The following is a 26,204-nucleotide window of genomic DNA, read 5'->3' on the forward strand; positions in this document are numbered from 1 at the left end:
CGAATTATTTAGAAATAGTGGTGGATAAAATCTACTGAATTGAATTTATTAAACCAAGAATCACAATTGATAAACTACCACTTTAAAATATATATTTGCTGTCCGGAACAAGTTGGCATCTCTGTATTTATATGAAGTGGTGGTCAAAAGCATTAGTAATCTTAGTTATACATAGGTAATGCATTTAGTACACACATTTTATAATCACTCAAATAAAAAAGTCTCTGTTGAAAATCATAAGATTCGGCTGTTGAGTACGAAGAGGGGGTTGCGCGAAATGCATGAAACTTTTGGTGAGAAATTGCGTAATCATTACAGTGAGCAAGTTTTTGTTTTAATATCACGGCTTGCCAATTTTATTGGAAAATGAGGAAATATTGCTTACCTAATTTAAGAATTGAACCAACGGATATCACGATCGGTGATATTGAAATTTTTCGAAGAATCTGAGTCGGACGTTGTTTACGTCGGGATCAGATATTGCGATATGCAATTACTTGTAAGGAATGTATCCATACGATATGCAATTACTTGTAAGGAAGCCTAGCATTGACTTTAAAAGAGCGCGAAGGGGAAAAAAAGATCAAAACAAATAACATCTCTAAAAACAGTGTGAACAAATGGCAAAGTACCGTAAGTTTAGAAACATTTTATTTTTATTTTGTATAGTAAGATGCGTTTTTACTATTTTTTTGCTACAAATACTTTCTTATATCAATGATAATTCTAGAAATATTTTGCTTTTATTAACACGTTGAATGCCACGCTAATTTCACATGGCTTGCTCGTCTGGCCACTCGGTAAATAACTACAAGCTAAATTTGTAACTACAGACAGATTTTGCTAGTTTTAAAAAGTTTTAGCACGACATATCTGAATAAGTGGTGAATTATATATGCCTACGAATTGCTTAAAAATAGTGGTGGATAAAAATCTACTAAATAGAATTTATTAAACCAAGAATCAAAATAATTAAGTAAATTTTTTGCAATTCCATAAAAGAGTGTAAATTTTATAGTTCTATATCATGTTATATACGCTGTCAGCCAGCTGTTTTTCGCCGCCTATGTGAAGGGTCAGTGTCAGCAAGCGGTGGCAGACGCAGCCTAAATGTAATTTCAGTGTCAGCCACCGATGGTTGACGTGGCGCTCAACGTGTTAACAGTAACAATTAAGAATTTAGCCTCTATCTTTCTTTCACATGGCTGTCAACTTTCTACGCTTTTTGTAAAAATTTATTCCAGTATTAGCTAAGTTAATTCTTTAATGTATTTTTTTTATTCATTTAAACTTATTTAACCACGCCGATACAAGTAAATGGTTTAAAAGTTCACATGCAACGCCACTTATTTCAAGCTCTATCGTGGTGGGGCTTTCAAAATGTTGGTAGAATTACCAACCTTAGAATGTTGGTAGAATTACCTTATTTTCTTAAATATATATGTAATTAAATTTAAAACTAGTTCAGTTTGAATACTTGAAACTAAGCGAATTACAAACGAATAAAGTTTAAACTAAGTTTACAAATTTAGAACCACTTTTTTATTCCTGTAAGGATAACCGGTTAAGGTAAAAAAAAAATAATAACCATAAGATAAAAAAGAAAACCATAAGATAAAAAAAAAAATCCATAAATCAGAGGCTCAAACATGCCCATTGAAGTGAAACCAAACTGGTTTCATTCACAGCTTGCTATTGAGATAAGTGACTATCACGCCATATGTATTATTAATAATTGTAGCATACGTATAAGCCTTGTTAACACTGAAAAAATTGAATTATTTTTAGTCGTCAAATTTATATTTAAATATAAATGCCGTGATGAATAAATGCATTTTATAAGAATCTACAAACGTAAATTGAAATGTATTGTATGCTGCATACTTTATGATTACAGAAGACTCAATTTTGAGTTTACGATTATCAGTGTTCAATTCCGTAAGCTTGCGATTTTTAACCTAGTCCGGAAGACAACGGAAGTCCTGGATTAAGCATTAGAACAAACTAGCTATCGTTTAGGACTTTTTTATAGAACAAACCCGCATGGTTTCAACACCACTGGGTTTCAAACCTAGATCAACTCATTGGGGCACGAGTGCTCTATCCCCTACGGCTCACGTTATATGATTTTATTTTATTTTATAACCATCACTGAACAGCCTACCCAATTTTGAGTTTATGACTACCAATGTTCCACTCCCTATTCTAGTAATTTTGAACCCAATCCAGAAGTCAAGGGAACTTCTGGATCAAATATTAGGAGAAATATGACATCGTGGAGGACTTTTTGATGGAACTAAACAGGATTTGCGTTACATGAAGAGGAAGCCCACGAAAACCTCCAATGGTTAGCCTGACTGCAAGGGGACTCTAACCCATGATGCGTTTTCCACTGAGGATGTTTTATATCAGCGCTATGATCGGTGCAATCTGGATGTGGAATTCGTATCAATCAGCCATCGCTGAGATTCGAACATGGGTCACCACGTTGAGAGGATTTAGTTGTCTTGTTTGAGAGATTTTACGCTCTATACCCTAAGCCATCACGACTTTATGTTATGTAATAGTACCATTTCCAAATTTTTTGGGGAGAAAACAGTGTTACGTTTCAGTTTTCGAAGCGATACATTAGGGCATGGGTGCCACAGGTGACTAAAAACGTGAAAAGTGGTAGAAGCTCACTTCATTTTTATTTATTTATCATCTCCTTTATTATTCAATCGTAACTACCACTAAGATTTACATTTCAAATTATTCATATTTCAGCCCAAGACATTCTGAACCATAAATAAACCGAAAAAACATGCTATATAAAGCTGTTATATACAATTTCTTTTAATAAAATTTTAATATTTATTACTCAGAACTTTTTGCTTTTAAAGTCGCCCGTGGCAACCCTGTTTAAGGATACATGTTGTTGTTTTTTTTAATGTTATTCTCAAAGAAAACGACCAATGTGTGTAAACCTATACGTTCATTATCAACGAAAAATAAATAAATTAAACTGTCAACATATTGAAACAAAATCTGTAACTTTCAAAACATAACTAGTCTCAGATTCGGAATGCCACACCCGAATCAGGTAGGATCAAGTACTTGTATAAATGCCAGTGTTATTTTTCACTCTTAAAAAGTGCGCTCTTTTCACTTAACTTTTACAAGTTCACTTTTTATAGTTAAGTCAATGGTGAAAATATGATTGAAACGAAAGCGTGTTTAACCATCACCTCCTACATCAAAAAGCCTCCACACGGTCTTTTATAAGTAGTCTGCGCAGACTGCTTAAAAAGTGAACCAGTTGTGCGCATGAACCCAAAACCTTTTTTATAAAAGTAACTGAGAGAAATTCATCATATAAATTTGAGAATTGAATCTGCAGTGGTTGACAAGTGAATAAGACAAACCAATAATATTCATAAATAAAACAAATTTTTAGTCATATATTTGCTACCACTTTCTTATTTTAATTAGATTTTGTATTAAGTGACTGGTTTGGTCCAGGATTTTATCTATCCTGATGTCATAGCTCACCGCTGTGATTTTCTTTTTATCCCATTTCTTATAGGATACATGACTTATAGTTTACGACCTACTAGAAGCGATGAATCAGTTGGTGGCCCTTCGGGCCAAATACTGAGCTCCAACTAATATCAAGAATCAAGTGGATATCCTTCACAGTGGTCTAATCGGACTACCTGTAAAAAACCGTGTGGAGGCTTTCAGTTACAGGAGGCGTTGGTTTAACACATATCGATATTAGCTCATATAAATATTAACACCGAGTACATTAGTTTTCCTATGAATAGTTTCAGAGATTTGTGTGCTCCCCAGGTTCTTGAGATTTCATACCGTCATTGCATGTAAATTTATTTTTTGATGTCCGGTCAAGGTAGTTAGTTTTGTGAACCACAGGAACAATTTTTGGTTTAAGATTTGAATGCCTTTAGTGATTTGAGTGTTTAATTAATATTAATAGCTTTTATCAGCTTTTATGGCTACACACCAGCTTGTGGAACAGTCCTCAATTTCGTTGACAACGTTTTGCAGTCTTGAAATGGCAAAATCAGAGTTTAAAGATTTTGTCCGTGTCATAGGTCTAGAACGATATTAGATGATAGGAATCTCCAATTCTTAGGAAAATCTTATGTAATCAAAATATACAAGGAGGATACAAGGTTTATTGCCTGCTATACCCCGCATATATATTTCTGACAGTAGAGCTAGATTTATTTAAACCAGGGGGTTCCAACTCACATGAGGCCGGGGGCCGCAATTAAAAACACCATTTAAATGGCGGGCCGCAACTTCATCAAAATCTTATATAGGATTCTTTTATGTTTGAAGGAACATTAAATATCACTGTCAGATTTTCATCAAGTTGTACAAAGCAAAAGTATTGAATTACAAATTAAAATAAGAAGTAAATTTTTAAAAATATTTAATTGCATATTAGAAAATTCTGGCTACAATAACTTTAATTGGGCACCTATGTATTAAACAATTACTGTGCAACAGATATCAAATTGTTAAGATATAAAACTTAAAAGTACTTAAAACCCATATAGATTTTTTACACGAAAATTGTCCGCAATAAAATGACAATATATTTTAGCTCAAGGGCCGCAAAAAAGGCTTCGCGGACCGGATGCGGGCCGCGCTCCTCCAGTTGGTAACCTCTGATTTAGACCCATCAGACACATCATCAGACCTATTGCGATGCACTTTCTCAGTGGTTTGACATAATCAAGACTTCACATTTATTTATTTTAAATTGATCCATTATTTACATCAGACCTTAAAGACTAGGCGAAAGTAACATCGATATCCTTTGTCATTTTTTATCTTTTTTTATATAATTTATCAACCTCACTGACTGTTATGGAATAGGTAAAGGCCATCTTTGGCTCAGGTACCCAACTCCTATTGACAAGTAAAGTGAACTAAAATCTAACGTTGAACATATTAGAAAGCATTCAATGTGTATAAATAAAGCCATTTAAAAAATCCTCTATTTATTTAATGGCGCATTTGGGCTTTTCAATTACAAATGTGTATTATGATTAACCCAACTGTATTAAAACTTTAAATTTGATAGCAAGACTTTTTTGAATTTATAATCAGAAAAAAAAGATAGCCGGAAGGAAAAAAAACTACGTCTTTTGACAAACAACTTAAGAAAATATTTTCCAAAGATTTGGAATGACTATTACTGATATATCTTGTTTGAAATGAATCATAAGTTTGATAAGACTCATTGTTTACATACAAGTTTGTTTGCATATTGAAAATAGAAATGGGCTGAAAGAGTGCTTTTCTATAGTTCAAAAAAAATTATCAATGGCTATAAACTGCTGATAGCAAATCTATTTCGGTTTATTTAAAAAATTATTTCTCAATTTTATTCTTAAAATTCTATTTTTTATTCATGACTAATATGCAACTACGACAAGTTATAGCAATCACGTTAACGGTGCGAATAATTTAAAGTGCGCAAAGTAGGAAAAAAAACCTTAAAACCTAGATAATTTTCGATCTAATGGCCAGATAGTTTATACTAAATAACAATTTTAATTTATGAAAGCATATGGGATACGTTGCGTGATTCTAGTGTAAAGCAACGCGAATAAATCGCAAATCAAGCACAAAAGTGGACACACTATAGAATCGGTTTTCTAGACAAGAACCTTCCTTAGTTTCTAAACAACAAATTACATTAGAAAAGTAAAGAGATTAACACGTGAGAAGTGTTTTATTCAATCAGAAAGGAGGAACAAGTTTGAGCAAGATAATCAAAAAAAGGGTGACAAGAAAGATGTGTAAGAGGACTATGCGTGAACCGAAGGAGGCAAAATGTTAAACTAGAATAGATTTCCACATATTTGGAAAGGGTGGGATACTAGAAAGATTTTTCAATTTTCACAAAACAATTACAATTTTTCAAAATGAGGAGTGATTCCCAGCAATCCAATTAGGTAGATGAATAGCAGTTTTTGGGATATTAGAAACATCATTAACTAAATTATTAAATTTTTCATATGGTGGAGTAAAATTTCCGGAAATCAATTTCGATAGATGAAGAGCAATAATGTTCTTTCGAATATTTTTAGATGAGAAAATGATTTTTCTAGTATTCACCCTTTCCCAATGTATCTAAATATATTCTATTTTAATTACCACCTGTTTCTTATCACTTTTCTTTTTATTATCTTTTTCAAATTTGGTTCTCTACCCTGATTGGCTAATAAGCACTTTGCACGTTTTTATTTTTTAACTTTTCTGATGTCATTTGGTGTTTAGACACTGCAAATGGTTTTAAACCAGAGAACCGAAAAAATTCATTTCTGTACTTGATCTGAGCTTTATTCAAGTTATATTAAAATTTAGCAATTACAATAGTTCGAGGACTAACCTTAAGCCTTTCGCGCCGTCTGTCGCAAATACGTGCCAGCTTAAAACCGTATCAATCAGGGTAAAAAGATAAAACTGGTAATCAAAGTAATTCTTTAGCAGTTTATTTGTGGGCTGTTATATAATTGTGGGCTGTGGTATAATTGTTTGATTTATTTAATTCACCATTACTTAGTTCAAAATAAAATTATTTAGTAATACTTTGAATTAACAATGATTGTATATATGATTAAACTAACAATAGTTGAAGTAAAAGCATAGTAAGTCTCTCAAATTTGCAACGACTACACTTTAGCTACCGTTTTTTATTTATTTACATCCTGATTCTGATTTTGTACGAATGCTATTATGAATTACCCGTCCCCAAGGGGTAAATTGTCATTTTTTTCCCGTATAGATTACATCTTAAGTTACGAAACCAGACACAAAATCGAACCTTTTTTTTTTCAACGGGTTTTGGCTCTTGACCTCGAAATATGGGAGGGAAGTGTAGCCAAAGTCTGCAAAATACGACCTCAATAGTTTAGGCAAGAAAATGGTCGAAATTTGGACCCCTTTAAAATTTATTTAAAATTTTATATATTTTGTAGTACGTCAGAAAATATTTATTTGCTATAACAATTTCTGCTTTAGCTAACTACCACAAAAAAATAAGTCGCAAGCATTTCGAATGTTGGAGAAGGCAAACTAATTTGTTTACTTGCTGTTCACTGACTAGCAGATGTGCCAACTTGGTCCGGACAGCAAATATATATATTTTAAAGTGCTAGTTTATCAATTGTGATTCTTGGTTTAATAAATTCAATTTAGTAGATTTTTATCCACCTCTATTTCTAAATAATCCGCTGGCTTACATAATTCACCACTTTATAATACTTATGCTGTGCTATACCCTTTGCATACCTGCCAACTTTTAGGCATTTGGCTTAAAATTTTATTTCTATATTTAAAGTGGTAGTAAAATGCATGCTTTCTATATATTCCTCTCATTTAGCAACTTAATTTATAAACTTTTTCACACCTGCCAACTCTTCCGGATTTTCCGGAAGATTTTATTTTCATATTTAAAGTGGTAGTAATTATATACCATTTTTTCTTTAATAACCTTAATTTTTAAATGATATTGATCACCACTATTCTTACAAAAATTAAGCACATATATTAATATGCGTTGCTGTCATGGTTGTAAACTTAAGTTTTCTCAAATACAACGTATTTGTTTGCTTAAAATTGAAGTTTTAATTCCATTTTAATACCACTGGGAAAAATAAAAATGGAAGGGATTAAAAGTTGGCTAGTATGCTTTTTGATCCACCACTATTTTTAAAAAAATTAAGCATATATATTAATATGCAATATTATAGTGGAACTACGTATAAGCTTGATTTAAATATAGCGAATGTGTTTGTCTAAAATTGTAATTTAGATTCCATTTAACTACCATTGGTGAAAATCACCCTTGAAAGGATTAAAAGTTGGCAGGTATGCTTTTGAAAAGCAAGCAAAATTAATCTAATATTTGCAAAATTTACTTTGTAGTTATTTACCGTTTTTTTAATTATTTTGGGTGATTGGAGCAGTTGGCATCTCTGGACAAGTGCGGAAAATATCTTATTATATTTTAGTTGTTGAGCAATCCAATTAAAATCGGCATCTTGTAGGTTATATCCAACATAGTGATAAATATCATCTGATGTTTGGGTAAAAACCCTATTTCATCATAACCTCTAGGTAATGAGGGTGACCCGTCTTCTGAAGGCATAAAATAATAAGTATGCCGTAAATCTATACAGCCTTAGTAAATGAGATTGTCGTTATCTCAGAGGCGCAAAGAATGCATCGAAACCTCTGATGAGACCATAAATTTGCAGTAGAATAATGAGTATAGACGTTAATATTCTGCCAAAAAAATGTAATCGCTTGCTTAGATTATAGAAAGTGTATAATCTTGTCGAGTTGATTTTGATAATCAAATACATTTAAGACCTGAGTAATTATCTATTTATTTTTTTGTTTAGAGGAATTTGAACAAAAATTCCCTTCCGATATCTACAAGTTTGTTAATTTATCGTGGAATCGCATAATATGAGATATTCTTATCAACTAATGGCACAGCCCCCTGCCAACGCCTCCTACAATTGAAAGCTTCCACGCGGTTTTTTGTAGATAGTCCGATCAGACCACTATGAAAGTAAACCAGTTTACGAAAGAGCCATTTAATGGAAAATCTAGTAAAAATAAGAAAGTGGTAGCAAATATATGTCTTGAAATCTTAATTTATGAATATGATTTGTTTGTTTTATTTACTTTTTATTTACGAGTTTGTTTTATTTACTTGTCTACCACTACAGATTCAATTCTCAAATATATATGGTAAATTTCTCTCAGTCACAATTTACAATAGATCCATGAGAATGAAAGATCTAAGAAGAGATTTAAAAATCAACAAAATAGATGAGCATATAGTTGAACTATGTGCAAGTTTCTTCAGAGATGCACTCTCCTGTGATACATGCAACTACTTTAAAAACTTTGATTTTGAGCTCATCAAAGACAATATAAAATATAGCCCGGCCACCGCCTTTTTCCTATCCGATGGAGTTTTGTCCCGTAAATTTTGTAAATAATTGTAAATACTTGAATATATATTTTTGCACATTTATTATCATGCATTTTCCCTTTTCTATGTGGCTACTGTGCACCTGAGAAGCTCGGGGGTAATACCTCGGGGGGAGGCGAGGCAGTCTGCCACAGAAACCTCTTCTCTCTCTTAAATTTGGTTGTTTAATCTCGCTACATAATTTTAATTTTCACTCAGTAAATGTTACTGAACCCCAACTTTCACCATTCATTCGCGCTTCGGCGATTTATTATTTATTCCCACTCAGATGAACTAGTTAGAGCCCCTGACGGGGCTGATGCTAAGATAACCACCACATATGAGTATGAGATTTACAATAAAATTTGGGTTCATGCGCACTACATGTTCACTTTTTAAATTGTCTGCGCAGACTACCTATGAGAAACAGTGTGGAGTCTTTCTGATGTCGGAGGTGATGCCCCTGCTCTCTGACGCTCCCCAACCCCCGGAGATTGCTATGTAATCTCATATGGTTAGCATACTCGCAACTAAGTCAGTTCCATCTGAAATGTGATGTAGCGTAAAATCTTAAGAATTTAAATCAATTATTTAAACCCTTAAAACTAATTCATCTTTAAAAATAAAATGTTTAGTTAAGAATATAAAAAAATTTAACTAAAATAATAAAATAAAATAAAAAAATTTAACTGAAAATAAATTATATGGAATGGAAAAACTTGCAGAAACAGAACAATAATTATGCTTTTTTTATAAAAAATGTAAGAACACAATCTTTCAGCGTTAAGTTTTTCATAACTGTCATCAACGCTTTCTTTTGCTTCCCCAGTAAGTTTTTTTATTGTACTTAAACAACACGACTAATATTCACTTATCAATGAAAAACAACAACAATGAATAAAATTATTGATGTAGAGCTTGCATAAGTATTAATTAAAACATAATATAAAACACATTGATTGTTGATATGGAATATTCGCTTTTAGCATTTCACTTCTTCTCAACTTTTATCTCAATTTGCTTAAACTTTTAATTTTACCTGCGAGAAAAAAATTTTAATTCATAAATTTGAAAACAGGTACGTTTAAGCTTTCATGTTTATGTCAGCTCACACGCTTGATATTTCAATTCTCTTTGCGAACGCAAAAATGAAATGAGCACCTTCATTGTCACTTTCAGATCCTACATACCTAAACAATAATTACATTTTTTAGTAAGTTCAACCGCCCTTCCGAGTTTGTCCCAGATCGTAGGATTATCTTGTAGATTAAAAGCTTTGAAATTGCTTGATGTCTATTTGGTTATGAAAAATTATGAAAGAAATTCTGTTCGCTATTATTAATGTAATTAGAATAACAATATTTAAAAAAAAATTTACCGCAAGAAACGCAAATGCTGGCAGCTATACTATGTTTGAATTACTTTACTGTGTATGAATTACTTTACTTTGAACTATGTTTTTTTTATTAAACTTTATAACTCCACATACATCATTTATATTTCAAATTAAAGTTGGCAGCTATGGTAAATTAATGTTTGAATTTGGTTACACTTAAAAATTGTTATCTTGGACAGCCAAACAATAAGTTATTGTTATTATAACATATTAATTTTTAGAGATGTTTGCTATTGTCTAAAAAATTATTTGCTTTATCTTTTAATTTTTGAAAATTTAAGAAAATGAACTGAACTGAATTTATTAATTGTACTAATCTGGCCGCTAGCAATTCAGCAAGCAATGTAAAAAAAATAAATAATAATAATAATTATTAAAAAATGTTACAGTAGAAGAGAAGAAGCGGGTCAATTACCTTCATAAAATATTACAAATAAAGTAATAAATAATGTAAAGTGTTTCCGTAAAATTCACCTTGTAATAAAAACAAGTTATTTAAGGAATCTCTCTATCTCCATAATATATCATGTAGTTGAATAGAGGAGAAAAAGTGATGATTATGTGATACAGACAGGTGATAAACAGATGTTATTTACACGTTTTGGTACTTAGAAAAAGAGACGATAATGCAATAGAAAGCTGTTATGGGCCTTATTGATACCGTGACCAAGCCCGTCAGGACCTTGATCGCATGATTCTCATTTCTGAGCCACCATGTCATATGCAAAACGAACCATTCTGACTCTAGCGGCTCTAGATCACATGGACGGGATCTTTCAATACCGTATTCTCGTATTAGTACGTATACTCTCGGAATACGAGGGACGGGGAAAACATTTCTTTCTCATTCTGCCTTTCCTAAAGTGTTTAATCGATTAAAATAATTAATTGTGAAACCATAATATGTTACGCGTGATTAGTTGTAAAAATTAAATAAAGTGAAAGATAAAAAATTACTGTGGTTGTTAATAATTACATATTATTTATTTTAACACGTGAATGCTACGCTAATTTTGTATGGCTTGCCCGTCTGGCCATACGGTAAATAACTATAAACTAAATTTGGAAAATTAGACAGATTTTACTCGTTTTTTTAAAGGTTTAGCAAGACATTATTAAATAGTGGTGAATTATTTAAACCTAAGAATTTTTTGGAAATAGTGGTGGATAAAAATCTACTAAATTAAATTTATTAAACCAAGAATCACAATTAATAAACTACCACTTGAAAATATTTATTCGCTGTCCGGAGCAAGTTGTCATCTCTGTGTATATAAATAAAAGTATTTTTGTGTGTTCTATATTGCATTAATTTATTCAAGCCATTTTAGTAACGATAATAATACAAAAAAAATAAAAATTTACTCGAATTATATGTTTCTAATAATCTTGGCTTCGCCGGTGATCCCCGTGGAGCTACGAACAGACTCAGTGCCGGTCACCAGTGACCCCCATGGCATTCAACGTGTTAATAACAAGATCACCTGGTGATCAAAATACATGATTTTCCTCAAAAATAGATTATTAATGTTGTATACCAAGATTTAATTCTCGTAACCTTTCGCGAGCAGAAAGTTTTAATCAAAAAATTTTAGTAAGAAAAAGTCATGAGAAATGTGGTTATTGTTAGGGTCGGCTACAAGCAGGTGATTTATAACTTTTCATTTTTAAAAATTTTAAGTGGTCATAAATAAAACCCGTTAATTTAAGCGGTAAAAACTGTTACTATTTCAGTGGTTTATATTATAATAAAAAATAAAACGGACAGTTTTCATCCCACCATCCCTGAAAAAATGAAAAAGATTGTGGTCACTTCTTCCAAAAGATTTTCAACATCTTTATGAAATATTACATTTGTTTTAAATGTAACGAATAGTGTTTTTCGTATAAACACACAAACTTATCAGCTGTAGATATGATGCCATTTTTCCAACAAGTTATGGGACATAAACTGTAATAATAATCACTAGGGAAACACATTTTAATTCAAGCCATCAAAATATCACAAATTATTTTTGAAACTGAACTGCTAACTTGTTCGCTTTTTTTACAAATTTCACGATTATTTTTTTTTTACTCGCGTCTAAATAATCCTATACTATACACGAGTTTTTAAACTTTGAATATTTTTAAAATTTATTTAATATTTGATCAATATTGAAAGAACTTATTCCGAAATATTTATTGGAACCACGCAAGCCATTGACGCCGCCATTCTTGAACTGAGGGAAAAAATCAATAGCTTCATAGGTTAACTAATCAAACTAAAGGAGAAATGGCTAGACACGTTGGGACGTGAAGTTGAAATTTCAGATCTTATTGCGATCTTATCTTCAGCGATCTTATTTAGCGAAATAATTTATTTTATTTTTTTAGTTACTTTGAGTGTAAAAGCAAATTCAATTTCATTTATGATTTAAATAATTTCTGAAGGGGATCATTAAGAAAAAAGTCGTATTTAATATTTTTTAGTTTATAAAAAATTTATAATATTAAAAATTTAAGCATAATGTAAAAGTTAAAATTTAGCGTAAAAATAACGTACATTTTTCGTTGTAAAAATTTAAACATAAATATCTGAAAAATTTAAACATAGTTAAATTTAATTTAACATTTAAGTTTAATTCAAAATTTCCCCTGATATCGCTATACAAAAACTATGATTATGTTAACTCTGCCTGTTATCCTAAGCAGTCGGAAGTAAAATATTTTAAATTTAGCATGTTGAATTGTATTTCTAAAGTCTAAATTGATGAAATTTGATGAATCATTGATATATACAATTGATGAATCATTGATATCTACAATTAATGAATCATTGAGAGTCCATCAGGGCTGGTACTGAATAACGAGAACAATTCTAATTATATCGTATTGAGGCTTTTAAACTATTCGCAATATTGCCAAATATTCTGAGTTTTAGTATAACTTTTAATATTTAATTGCCTACATCTCAATGAAGTAGTTGGCAGCTCTGTTAGATATCGCAAAATTTCAAGTTCAATAAACGAGATACATTAAAGAGCTAATATGCAGTATTTAATAGTTAAAGTAGTAGGTAGCTATTTCATTATGATTTATGTAGTTATTTAGTTTTATTTCATTTACTTTGTGCTATGACAACACTGCTTAACAATATTTAACCATAACTATGTTTAAATAATTATCTTCTTATAAGTATAAAAAAAAATATCACAAAAAGATAAAAATTTATCCATTTTAATGCCGATTATTTGAAGGGGGAAAATGCGTTATTAGCTAAATTATGCTCTTTATTTAATTTTTGAAGGTTTTACGAAAGATGATATCGGAGAAACACTAAGTGTTAGTTAGTGTAAATGAATGCAGAATATAGTTTTTTAATTCAATATGAATTTTTTGTGATATTAAAGGTTTGTAGTGACGTTACATTCCATTTATCACATATGATCTGCCTTGTGTTTCTAATCTAATCGTTCTTCTAATCGCTTACTAATTCTTTATCTTTAATTTTGAAAAGTGATAATTTTTTACAAAGATAAAATTTACGTCCTAGCTATCCATAAAATTAAAATTGATAATATTTTCAGGTCTTGTTTCGTTCAAACAAATGCAGGATATGAGTGGTGAAAAAGTTGCCGAAATGGATGATGCTTTAGCTTCACAAAAAGTAAAGAATTATCAAACCAATGGCTCCACTCCAACCACTGAACAACCACCTAAAGACAGGTAAATTAAAAAGCTTTTTTTTGTTCCTTAATTCTCTCTTTAAATTATGTATTTGTTACGGCTAAAATGCAAAAGCCAGTTATTCTAAAGATTATTTAACTTATATGTGTAGATTAACAAGGCTGATTCGTTAAAATACCAAAAAATGTTTCCTTTTTCAAATTATGTAGGTAGTTTGCTAACTACCAAGATATTCTTACCACAATATTTATCAGACTTTCGCAGAGAAATAAAATCTTTGCCGGAACAACATCGTACCTGCCTGCCAACTTTTACGCATTTGGCGTAAAATTTTATTTTTATATATAAAGTGGTAGTAAATATATACTATTTTTTTCTTTTATAAACTAAATTTTTAAATGATTTTCATCACCACTATTCTTAAAAAAATTAAGCATATATATTAATATGCGTTATTATCATGATATGCAGCTGAAGCTTCTTCAATTACAACGTATTTTTTTGCTTAAAATTGAAATTTTTATTCCATTTTAATACCACTGGGAAAAATCAAAAAATGGAAGGGATTAAAAGTTGGCAGGTATGCAACATAAACGTTTGTATACGTTTAACACGTTGAATGCCATGGGGGTCACCGGTGACCGGTACTGAGTTTGTTCGTAGGGTTACGGGGGAGGGCAGATTATTAGAAACACATAATTCGAGTAAATTTTTAATGCTTTTAATTTTTTTATATTATTATCGTAACTAAAATTCTTTGAAAAAATTAATGCAATATGGAACACACAAAAATAGTTCTATTTATATACACAGAGATGCCAACTTGCACCGGACAGCGAATAAATATTTTCAAGTGATAGTTTAATAATTGTGATTCTTTGTTTAATAAATTCAATTTAGTAGATTTTTATCCGCCACTACTTCTAAACAATTCGGCTTATATAATTCAAAAACTTTTTCAGATTTGTCAAGCTAAACCTTTTAAAAAACCAGCAAAGTCTGTCTAATATTTACAAATTTAGTTCGCAGTTATTTACCGTTTGGCCAGACTGGCAAGCCATGTAAAATTAGCGTGGCATTCAACGTGTTAATCACTTCGTTACGATCGTGGTACTTAGTCGGCATATTCGTGATACTTCGTGTTTAAGAGCGCCGTATTTAGCTGCCATCCACGCGTTGTACTGTGAGCACGAGCGTTATTGTAATAAGCCCTGCAGCCGGGCTTGACGTGATACCGTTTGGTAACTGCACCAATCTACCGTGCTGCTGGCTAATATCCTAATGACCTGTATTGGATTAAAACCACTAAAAGTGTATTTAGTGTGCCCTTTATAAATAACAAGTTTCGTCTGTATGTTATATTTCAACTACCACTTGAAAATATTTATTCGCTGTTCGGAGCAAGTTGGCATCTCTGCCTATGTTGTTTCCTCGAGCAAAGCGCATGAACCTTATCTACAGCCAGCAAACTAAAGTTTTTGAGCAAGCTGCTACTCATTGTTTCCGAATATTTCAATTTCCTCGAGCAAAGCTACTTATCCAGCAACCACACCGATAAGCTGATCTCACAGCTTTTAAACAAACTTTAAAACAAATTCATGGCGGATGGGATAGCGGCCGCAATTTCAGAGCACTACTATGACTATTATATATGTTATATTTAGGAGAGAATTATAGTCTAGCTACAAAAAATATGATACGAAATATTATCACGTTCAGTGGCGTCACTTCAGCTTAGAGAACTGCAGTAACGAAAGGGTTAAAAGAACAAAGTATTACACACTTATTATTCGTCATCTAAATTATCAGGTTATAACAATCACAGCGATGCCAATTTCCTCCGCTTTGTAAAAAAAATATTTTCTAGTGGTTACAAAATTTTAGTTCTTTTTAGCTTAATATTTTCCATTTTGTAAGTAATTTTTCCACAACTAAAGATCAGAAATTCAAAGTATCATTTGAAATGCAACTTTATTTCAGAAATCTGCTCTTGGTGACACTTTTAAAGAGTGGTTGACCTTCTTCTGTAAGTTTTACTATTTAATTCACTACCAATTTATTCAAACTTTTGCAGAAAGTGGAGCATTTGGCATCCCAGACACTGTAATGATGGATATAATTTTGTCTAATGCGGTACTTTTAACGAATTAATTGTAGTGATTAAATCCTGAACGACTTTATACAAAAACAAATTTAAAAAAACTGGTGACTAAACTTTTCGAAGTAATTAACATTTTATAAATTTAACTTCCACTTTTGCATTACAGAATCCTATTTAGTGTTTAAGCATCCATTTTCTTTCATTTCGATAACATTCTTTTTACTAGCGATAAATATCTTAAAACTTATAAATTTCCAAAAAATTTACTGAGTTTCAAATTTACAAGTTAACTTTACAAATTTACTTTTTTAAAAATTCTATATCGTGGAACCCTTCAAATGAAAGGTTTTCCCTTTACTTGGAAGCCCTTAAAATGGATAAAACTCATGAAAACAACATTTCAAAGACTAGCTCTAGACTGCGCAGCTTTCGTTAACTTCTTTTTGCCTAGCATCCTTTAAAGAGAACGTTTCCTTTTATTGAAAAAGAAAAAAAGTGATATCAAAGTTTCTCGTTATTAGGGTAATTTTGCTCAACAAAATAGTTCTGTTTAACATAATATATAANTAGAAAGCTAATAGTTTCTAGTTTAATTATTGATCAAAATCTCAAATTTGATTTTTTGAAGGTTTTTAGGTACTGAACCCCCTTAAGCTTGTGTGGTAGGTAACAGAAAGAACTATCTACTTGATATTAAAAAAATATGTATTGCTACTTTTTTATGTATAGATGCTTTTTGTTATGAAGAAACTACTTTTATAAGGTCATTCATTAATGGGTTAAACTAAAAAGAAATCGGCGTCAATATTATACTAAGACTTATAAATTCAAATTTTAGTCCTCAATTTTTTCGTTTTTTTTTTCGAATTGGTTATAAAAAATCAAATACAAAATCGTGTTTATTTTTGAAATGATGAAATCTATTGCGTATAATAACACTTAAAATATCTAAACGAAGTAAAACTGTAAATAGTCCTTGATATTAGAGAAAACAAAACTCAAAAACGTCTTTCAAATTCTCGAAAACAACACACATAACGAGAACAATACATCTCTTTTTCTTTTCATGTAATCAACACTTGACGAAACGCAATCCAGAGTGTTCTTTATGAGCTCGAAACAAGAGCTTTGAGCAATCTCTTGAACAGCTATCCAATTCTTACACCAGAGTGCAATCTAATCAATCGATAACAGAATGAAGACACGTGTCTGATAAAGAAGAGAGTCGCACGAAAGCTGCGGGAGATTCCGTTATTTGAGTAGTAAATGTGATGTTCAAGCTTTTTTTTGCAGTGGCAGAATTTGATGACATTGATCCGTTTTTGAATTTAATCATTAAAGTATATCATGCGTCATAATTTTATTGATTAAAATTTTGAACTTAAAGTTCGTCTTGTATCTGAGGCTTTAAAATTATCTTTTTCATGCAATCGCATTGCTGTTAACTTTTATGTGGTTCCCGTAACATTTTGTTTTTATATTTAAAAAGTTAGCACAGCTAATAATTTCTTAAAATTGAAATTATGGATTGATAATTTAAATTTGAAAGCGGAGCCGTTGACATCCTGTATTTGACACCACTTTTAAATTTTTTTCAGCTGTGACCACCCTGAAAGCATATTTTTGAACTTGCCAAAAACCCAAATCCATGAATAACTACGCATCTATCAACCAACCTCGTTTTTTTAGAACATTAATTTAAAATGATTTAAGCACCAACCACTACGTAAAAGTTATTTAAATATTTAGAAATCTGATAATAGTATTCATACAAAATTCTGAAGAATTTAATTTTAACTTATAATTGCCAAATTTACAGTTATAAAAAATAAAAAATCTCGAATTGGATAGCGTAAAAGATGGCAGCTATGATGTCCATTGGTAGTGAAATAACAATTAACGTGCGTTTAATTCTGCCAGTACTTAATATACCTTCCACCTTTTAAGTTCGTCAAAAAAGCATTTTTCACAGTGGTGGTGATATAATTATGGATTCGCTTTTCAATATAACTTAAAATACTAAAGGTAAGTACCGGTCTTCTTTGTATATCATTAAACTATTTAAACGTTATAGTAGTTAAAAATTGATTAAATCAATTTTTTTAAAACAAGAATCAAGCATGAATGCATAAATTTTGCTTCCAAATTTAATAAAATTTAAAACAAATATCTTTCGGAAAATTAAGTAGAGTTGGGAAATAGGACTTACGGTATCACCACGCGACTATCAAATTGCTTACATTTATTTAAAATATTTATATAAAGTGGTAGTCAAAATAATTGTCAATTATAAATTTACTGAATTAAAAATTAAAATGCTAATGAAAACTCTCCTACCACTTTGCAAATTTGACAAAAACTTATACTAAGAACAGAAGTTCGGCAGTAGATGTTAAACAATTGTTCCTTGTAATAAAGTAAAATTAAAATTAAGCACAATTAACACAACTGCAATTAACAACCACAAAGATTTTGAATCCATTCCATACTTTTACATCAACAACGTACATACTTTTACTTCTACAACGGAATTTTCGTAGTTTCAGAAAACATTTTTCCTGATAATAAATTGGAATTAAAAACATTTTTTTCGCCACTACATACAAAAAATTTAAACAGGTGCATAAAAAAATCGTATTTATCAACTGCAGTTCTTAGTTCTCATAAAAATGCAACAAAATTAGTTTTGATAAAAAAAAAATCTGCTTGCGTTTACTATCACTGGAAAAATTACTTTTCTCTTAATTTTAATATTAAATTTATTAACTTTAGCCTTGTTAACAAGTAGTCTTCTTAATTTATACCAAACAAATGAGTTCTCCTTTCAATGAGAAATTATATAAATATGATTGGCTAATTTCAATATAGAATTTTTTTAACTTTTACATTGTAAACAGATAGTCTTCTTATTTTATACCAACCAGATGACATCTCCTTTCATTCAGAAAATACATAAATATGATTGTCTAATTTCAATATTATATTTATTAACTTTTACATTGTTGACAAGTAGTCCTCTTCTAATTTTATACCAAATAAATAACTTCTCCTTTCATTTAGAAATTATATAAATATGATAGGCTAATTTCAATATGACATTTATTAACTTTAACATTGTTAATAAGTAGTTTTATTCTTTTTATTTTATACCAACCACGTGACTTCCCCTTTCATCCAGAAAATGCATAAATAAGAGTGGCAAAATTCAAAATTGCATTCACTAAATTAATATTAGTAACGAAGTGTCAGCTTTTACTAAAAAAAAAATTATTTTCATAAAAGCGTTATGTTTGATATAATTGTGTTATGTTACAGAAATTATTGTGAAAACTGAGCAATAAAAATGGAAAAAAAAATCTTTATTTAAATCGGATACGTCTGACGTAAGTAAATTAAAATCAAAAATGCTTATCTTTTTTCCCAGAAGTTACATAAATCGCTTAGATTATTTAAATAATATGTTTATTGATTTTAAATTAGAAACAAATTGTCTTCATCTTTCGTTTAACGAAAAATTTTGTTTTAAATTAAACGTTATAATTCTGAATAATAACGTTCCACTGTCGAAATCATTTTAGAAAATTAAACAATCAAATTTTTTTCCCCTTTTACAAAATAACAACATTCACCTGAAGATAAAATTAAGAGCACTTATTGAAAAAATAACATTTTTATTTGATACTACTTGGTAACTACAAAACAAATGATAACAAAAGAATAATGTCACCCATCTGTCGATATTCGACATTCAAAACAGTTCAAAATGTATAACTTGATTGTCAGAAACTGATAAGTGATGAACAGATATATCTTTTGTGACACGAATATTGATTTAGCAGTATTGAAAAGTAATATGTATTGACCATTTGTATTGACCATATGTATTGACCATATGTTTGGGAAAAGAACAGATGGTATCAACAGATATCAGTAATTAAGAAGTTATCTTAGAATGTAAAATTAAATTCTGTGGTAATCAATACGTGATGTAATATAAAAATTTTATTTATTTCTGCATCATAAATTGTTTTGGTTAGACATGTGAGCTTGGTATAAATATTACATTTTCTCTAAAAAAATATTTAAAGAATTTAACGAATAAATACTGTCAGTCGGGAAAAAAGAACAATCCAGGATCTTTGACCAAAAAATATTGAAATAACATATTTATTTATTGTTAAATGTATATTTGCACCGGCTTATGTGCTTATTACAAAGTACAACTTAAAAGTCTTTGTCAGGTTGAAGGAGAAATAGCACAAATTAAATAAGGACAACACTAATACGCTATTTAAACTAGCAGGTTTACGCTACCACTTTAAATATCGAGGTTTACTAAAGATTTTCGTTTCGGAATTCGATGAATGGGATAGGCGCCGCTTTGCTGTCCAGGTCCAAAAGAAAGAGCAAGATAAGACGTTAAGGAATTCCCATAACACAAAATTTGCTAAGCATTTGTATTTGATTTGGCTTAATCCTTTATACACCGCATACTTTAACCGGTTAACGCCCAGCGTCATATATTTAGGACAGTTCCTTTTTTCAAAGACATTCATTGTGGTGGGAAACTTTTTTCAGTATTTTCATTTATCTGGGTGAATTAAAGGATTCTCAGATACCACAATGATTTAGTTATTTCTGATTAGGTATAGAACTCTAAGGAACAAGTACTTTGTGATCTATCAAAGACTTTTTGAATGCTTTAACAGTAGAAAAACCAATTAATTTCGATAATATATTATACCACTTTTTTCATAAAACCACTTTTTGTATCATTTCAATTTATAAATTCGGGACAAAACGGTTAAAATGCTGTGTGATTTAACACGTTCACGCCGGGGTGACCCACCGGTGGGTCACGCTAGATAGTCTCATCTTGGCAGCTCAGCGGAGTAAAAACTGGTAACAATAAATTTCATTTTTTAGTTTGTTTCCGGGAATAATAAAAATCCATAACTACCAATTGCTTTTAACGGATGCAATTTTTATATTGAATTGCTTCTTCGCCATGATAAATTCCCTTACAGTGAATTGTTATTGTTGAGAATAGATTAACTCCTCCCAAATATTATCTAATATTGAAATAGTTCTTCTACCAGTATTTTCCCTTTACCCGTACCAGTATTTTCAATTTTCCCGGAGTGAACGTGTTAATGCGAGCAATGATTCATTTAAAATATAATTTGCATTATATTTACATAATTTGTTAAATTCATAAAATAATGGGGTTACTAATTATTTAAATACATAAAGTATGTAATTTTATATTGGTTACTTTTTATGTCGCATCAGAGGCGACATCGAAGAATAAAGGGTTAAATATCAAATTTAGCTGATAAATAGTTCGAAGATTGCGAAAAAATGGGATTTTTATGTTTTTAATTTATCCTATTCCCTGTTTCAGGGATAAGAAAACTGCCTACATAAACAAAGAGCACAATTTCAATTTTTAGCACGAAAGACAGATTATTTCATATCTATAGAAGAAAATTTATATTTAATAAATATTATGGCAAGCAACTAAACTTAAACGCACTCACTTTTCAAAATACATTATAAGAATTAAGTTTCCTTTCAGTATCTTTAAGAAAAATTGGCTTGTATTCCCAAAATATGAACAATATTACACCAATAGGGTTAACTCTTGTTAGTTTAAATAAAATTGTTGCTTTTCAAATTTCTGGAGATTCCGTTAAACTTGACTGTTAGATGATACGACTTTTTGTTGTTTATTGTTAGATGTATACATTTTTATTGGTAAAGAAAATTTCTGAATTTTACAGAAAATGTCAGTTTCTTCTGGAATTAAATGACGCATCTTAGTTAATGCATTTTTATAGATCAAAAACTGTGAAAGATTATCAACCAATATATTAATCCATCACTTTTGTTTCAGGTATAATGTTGTAAGGCTAACAATGTACCTATTTGGAATAACTTCATTACTGCCGTGGAATTTCTTCATCCAAGCCAATGACGTAAGATTCTTTTTTCTCTTCAATATCATAGTTGTTAACTTGTACAGTCCTTGAATGCTGCCTCACACGCGATAGATAATATCTTCCTCGATCGTGTGTACGGTCGCTGAGGAAATAATTTTTTCATAGTGCTGTTACCATTTTAACTATTAAATCTTAACTTAAACTGCTTTATTTAAAAATTTTTACTTAACGTGACGCACCGATAATTCAAGCATATGAGTTCAAGATGCGTATGTATGTAAACAAGATATGTATACAAAGTATGTATACAAGATATATTAATATTTCAATTATTTTAAGTGTTGGCGAAGCAGCTTAGTTTTTGGAATGTTTGGAATTTGGAACATTTTAAGTATTATTATTCAACCACTTTATAAAATCTTTCTCGACAACTTAAAAAGTTGGTAGCTGTACAATATGCACTAAAGAGCCCGAAAACTCGGTGTAGGTGTATGCATGGAAATAACGGACATATAGAGTTGCATAATCAATTAGAATAACGCAATGTGACCAGCAATGCCTAAAAAAGAAAATACTGACTCATACAGTTATTAAATCGGTTCCTGCTGCTACAATGCCAGTTGCCAATGTTTTATTAATACAGCCTGTAAATTAGAGCTTTCATAATGAATTATAACTTTTTTCTTTCAGTACTGGATGTTTAAGTTTCGGAACACAAGCATCCCGTTTGATACCGTAGCCGAAGACAAAACAAATCTCCAAACTTTATTCTCCAGTTATCTTGCCATAGCTAGCAAAGTTCCATATGTTGTGTTTTTACTTGTAAACGCTTATGTCAGTAACAAGTAAGTTATTTCGTTTCACTGTAAAAATTTTGCACTCACTGTGACCAAGTATCTAAAGTAACAACCCCTCACCCCCCTAAAAAAACTTTGACATTTTTGCTTTTAATGATTATTTTCATTATTTACGTAAATCAAAATAGCTCAGGTGAAACTTAATAGTAATAAATAAATTACTGAATCAAAACTTTTAAATATATGTTACAATCCAACATACATTGTTGATTAAATGAAATAATTTCATATAAAAACAAGTCTACCAATTTTCAACCATTTTTGGATAATTTCTTCGAGTTCCACAGGCAGCCTTGCTCTCACCATTTTAAATTAAATTAGAACTTTAAAATTAAATTAGAAAATTTCAAATTAAATCACCATTATTAATTAAATCACCATTTCAAATTAAATTAGAAAGAGTAAAAAATGGTAGTAACTCAATACCCATTTATTTATTTATTTTCTCTTTAATTATTCAGTCGTAAGTACCACCATGATTTATATTTCAAATTATTCGCATTTAGAACAAAAACATCCGTAGCATTCACTTACTATCTAAAAAAAATATGTCACAAAAAATGCTAATTTTAATTCCAATTAATAAAATTTTGAATTTTTTATTCAGCAATTTTTGCACTTTTAGATGAACGGGGCATGGCACACCAGAGGGAGTATAAATCATAGAAATATCTCATTTTTTCGAGTTAAATGTTTCAAAAGATTAGAATTAAGATAGTAAGTTACATATTATACTTTATATATATATATATAATTCCAAATGTTCACACATTTGAAAAAAATAGTGATACATAAATTATTTTCAGAAAATAATTCCTAAAAATAAATGTTGTTAATTTATCAAAATAAATATATCCAATTCTACCTTTTTTTCGTAGTGAAACAAAAGTTTAAAAAATTATGACAAAGATTATCAGTATAGTATTTTATCGTTTTGTATATTATTTAAGGATTAGAACTTATTATTAAGAAATAATAAGTAGAGAATTTTAGGTAAGAAAAAAAAACAACAACTATGAAATAAAACGAAAAAATACATATTTTTTCGTTTTAATAATGTATAATGCATAAATTAAAGAAACAGAGAACAATTAAAAAAAGTTAAACTCATCTAAATTAAGCTGGTACTCGGTATCATTCGGCACAGAGAATGAGTCTATTGTTTACGGAGAACTCATAATAGTTATGATCACAATCAAGCCATCTTCTTCATTAATTTCATTCTTTAGTGCATAACTCATTTTTTAATCTTTAAATACTGTAGATTTTAAATTATCTAGTTTTTAAGAAAACGTTTCAAATGTGTAATAATAGACAAAATATGTATGTACAGTAGAGTCCCGATTATCCGAGCTCCGGTTATCTGAGTTTCCGCTTTAACCGAGCTATCAAATATTTCAAAGATTTTCTTTGTTCTAGTTTATTTTTAAAAAAAACCGCTGAAAAATGAATCTGAATTTTATCTTCCAAACACTCAGAAAAACAAAATCCAACAACTTGGTCTGATGAAATTATCGTTAATATCGTCAATAATGATAATGAATCTAGCGAAGATGATGAAGACAGTGGTTATTAAAATCAACATATGAAAATCTCTCATACAGATGGACTAAAAGCTATCGAATGTACTATTGAATATATAGAACAACAAAACGAGGCGACACCCGCCTTCCTGTGGCGAAACATTACTACAGAAAAGCGCCAAAGTTACGTAGAATGAAAAACGATTAAGGACTTTTTTTAAGTAAAAACTATTTAATTCTCGTAAAGTATACTTTTTAAATGTTTTTAAGTAAGCTTTCTAATTATAATATGAATTGTATGTGGTATACTCGTATACATTTTGTATTTCTTAAATATAATACATTTATACCTTCTCTTTTTCTTTCCGTTTTTCTACTCTTCGCTTTAACTGAGTTTTTCAGTTATCCGAGTTTGTTGCGGTCCCCATTAACTCGAATAATCGGGACTCTACTACTTTCGGATTTTAGAAATATTCGTGTGGTGCGCAGTCCACATATGCTATCATTTTCACGTTAATCAATGAACTTACTTGTCGTAACAATTTAAAAATGAATTAGTAAAGAATTTGCATTAAACTGCACTTTGATGAACCCTTTAATAAGCCATTTATTTCTAGTAAAGGTAAATTAAAGTATTTTTGGAATTAAAATTGTTAGAAGAATAGTAATTGATATAAGAAAAAAAAACTCATTTAGTTCATAAAAATGCCATTTGTTTGGTGGTAAATATATTTAAAACGTCCTATTATGAACTTATTGACTTTTATTTATAAAATAAATTTTCTAACTGCTACAAACTTCAAAAGAAATTATGTATTTTATAAATTTTATACGTTTTTTTTTTAAACTAACAAATGGTTATCAATTTTATTCAAACGCACTTCATGAAAGCTGAAGTTATTAACAAATGGAAACCTAAATTAAAAGTGGTGGTAAGTATACTTCCCACGGCCTTCGAAATATTTTACGTGAAATATGTTTAACACAATAAAATTTAAGTTAATTGGCTATTATAAATATATTTAACGGACACATCTTCTTTTTTTTATGTGTTCATAAGCAAATAAACCAGAATCATATCAGTTTGATTGTTCAAAGGCCGTTCAAAAATTGCTTAATCACCTAACGATGGTGAATGCTTGTAATTTTTCTTACAATGTAGGAGAAAGGGTATGAGCAATGGCTACATAAGACATCAAAATCCTTTTTTTAAATTTTCGAAAAAGCGAAATAATTGAAAAAATGTTACAAAAAATTACGCACGGAAAAATTTGGATTACAAATTGAATTCAGGGAAAGAAAAAATTAGAAAAAAATTTCTTAGAAGAGTTTCAGAAATAAAAAGATTTTTGCAAGGAAAATAAAATGTTACTAATAAATATTCTATTCAATATTTTATAAAAAGAATTGAAACATATATATATTTTTTATGCTTCCTTTATTTGAATTTTATCTAAAAAAAATTAGCTTCATAAAGTTAATCTAAAAACAAAGGAGCAAAATTTGTAAGCTAGCAACCATCACTGTTATTATTATTTTTTTTTAAAAATTAGGAAAAGAAACAGATTTATCTATAATTTAATTTATATCAATGGCTAAGCTAAACCAGAGAAATTTCCATTCTTTAAATATCCCTGTAAAGAATCTAATTAAAATTTTTGAATTATTTTTAAGATCGGGAGCTAAAATTTCTCTTTTCACCCGCTATT

The 26,204-nt window shown here is 30.0% G+C and overlaps 1 protein-coding gene across 1 annotated transcript in view; it reads left to right on the forward strand.

Annotated features, from left to right (window-relative positions):
- Positions 1 to 450: 450 nt before the first annotated feature.
- LOC107445032 (equilibrative nucleoside transporter 1) overlaps positions 451 to 26,204 on the forward strand; it is a gene marked incomplete in the record, with an annotated part of 55,360 nt that continues 29,606 nt past the window's right edge. The window contains 4 exon segments of the mRNA XM_043047234.2: positions 451 to 633; positions 13,973 to 14,111; positions 22,070 to 22,151; positions 22,806 to 22,960. Coding sequence (XP_042903168.1) covers positions 621 to 633; positions 13,973 to 14,111; positions 22,070 to 22,151; positions 22,806 to 22,960 — 389 coding nt within the window.

This window comes from Parasteatoda tepidariorum, chromosome 9 (genome assembly GCF_043381705.1).
Source record: "Parasteatoda tepidariorum isolate YZ-2023 chromosome 9, CAS_Ptep_4.0, whole genome shotgun sequence".
In the NCBI taxonomy this organism is placed as follows: domain Eukaryota; kingdom Metazoa; phylum Arthropoda; class Arachnida; order Araneae; family Theridiidae; genus Parasteatoda; species Parasteatoda tepidariorum.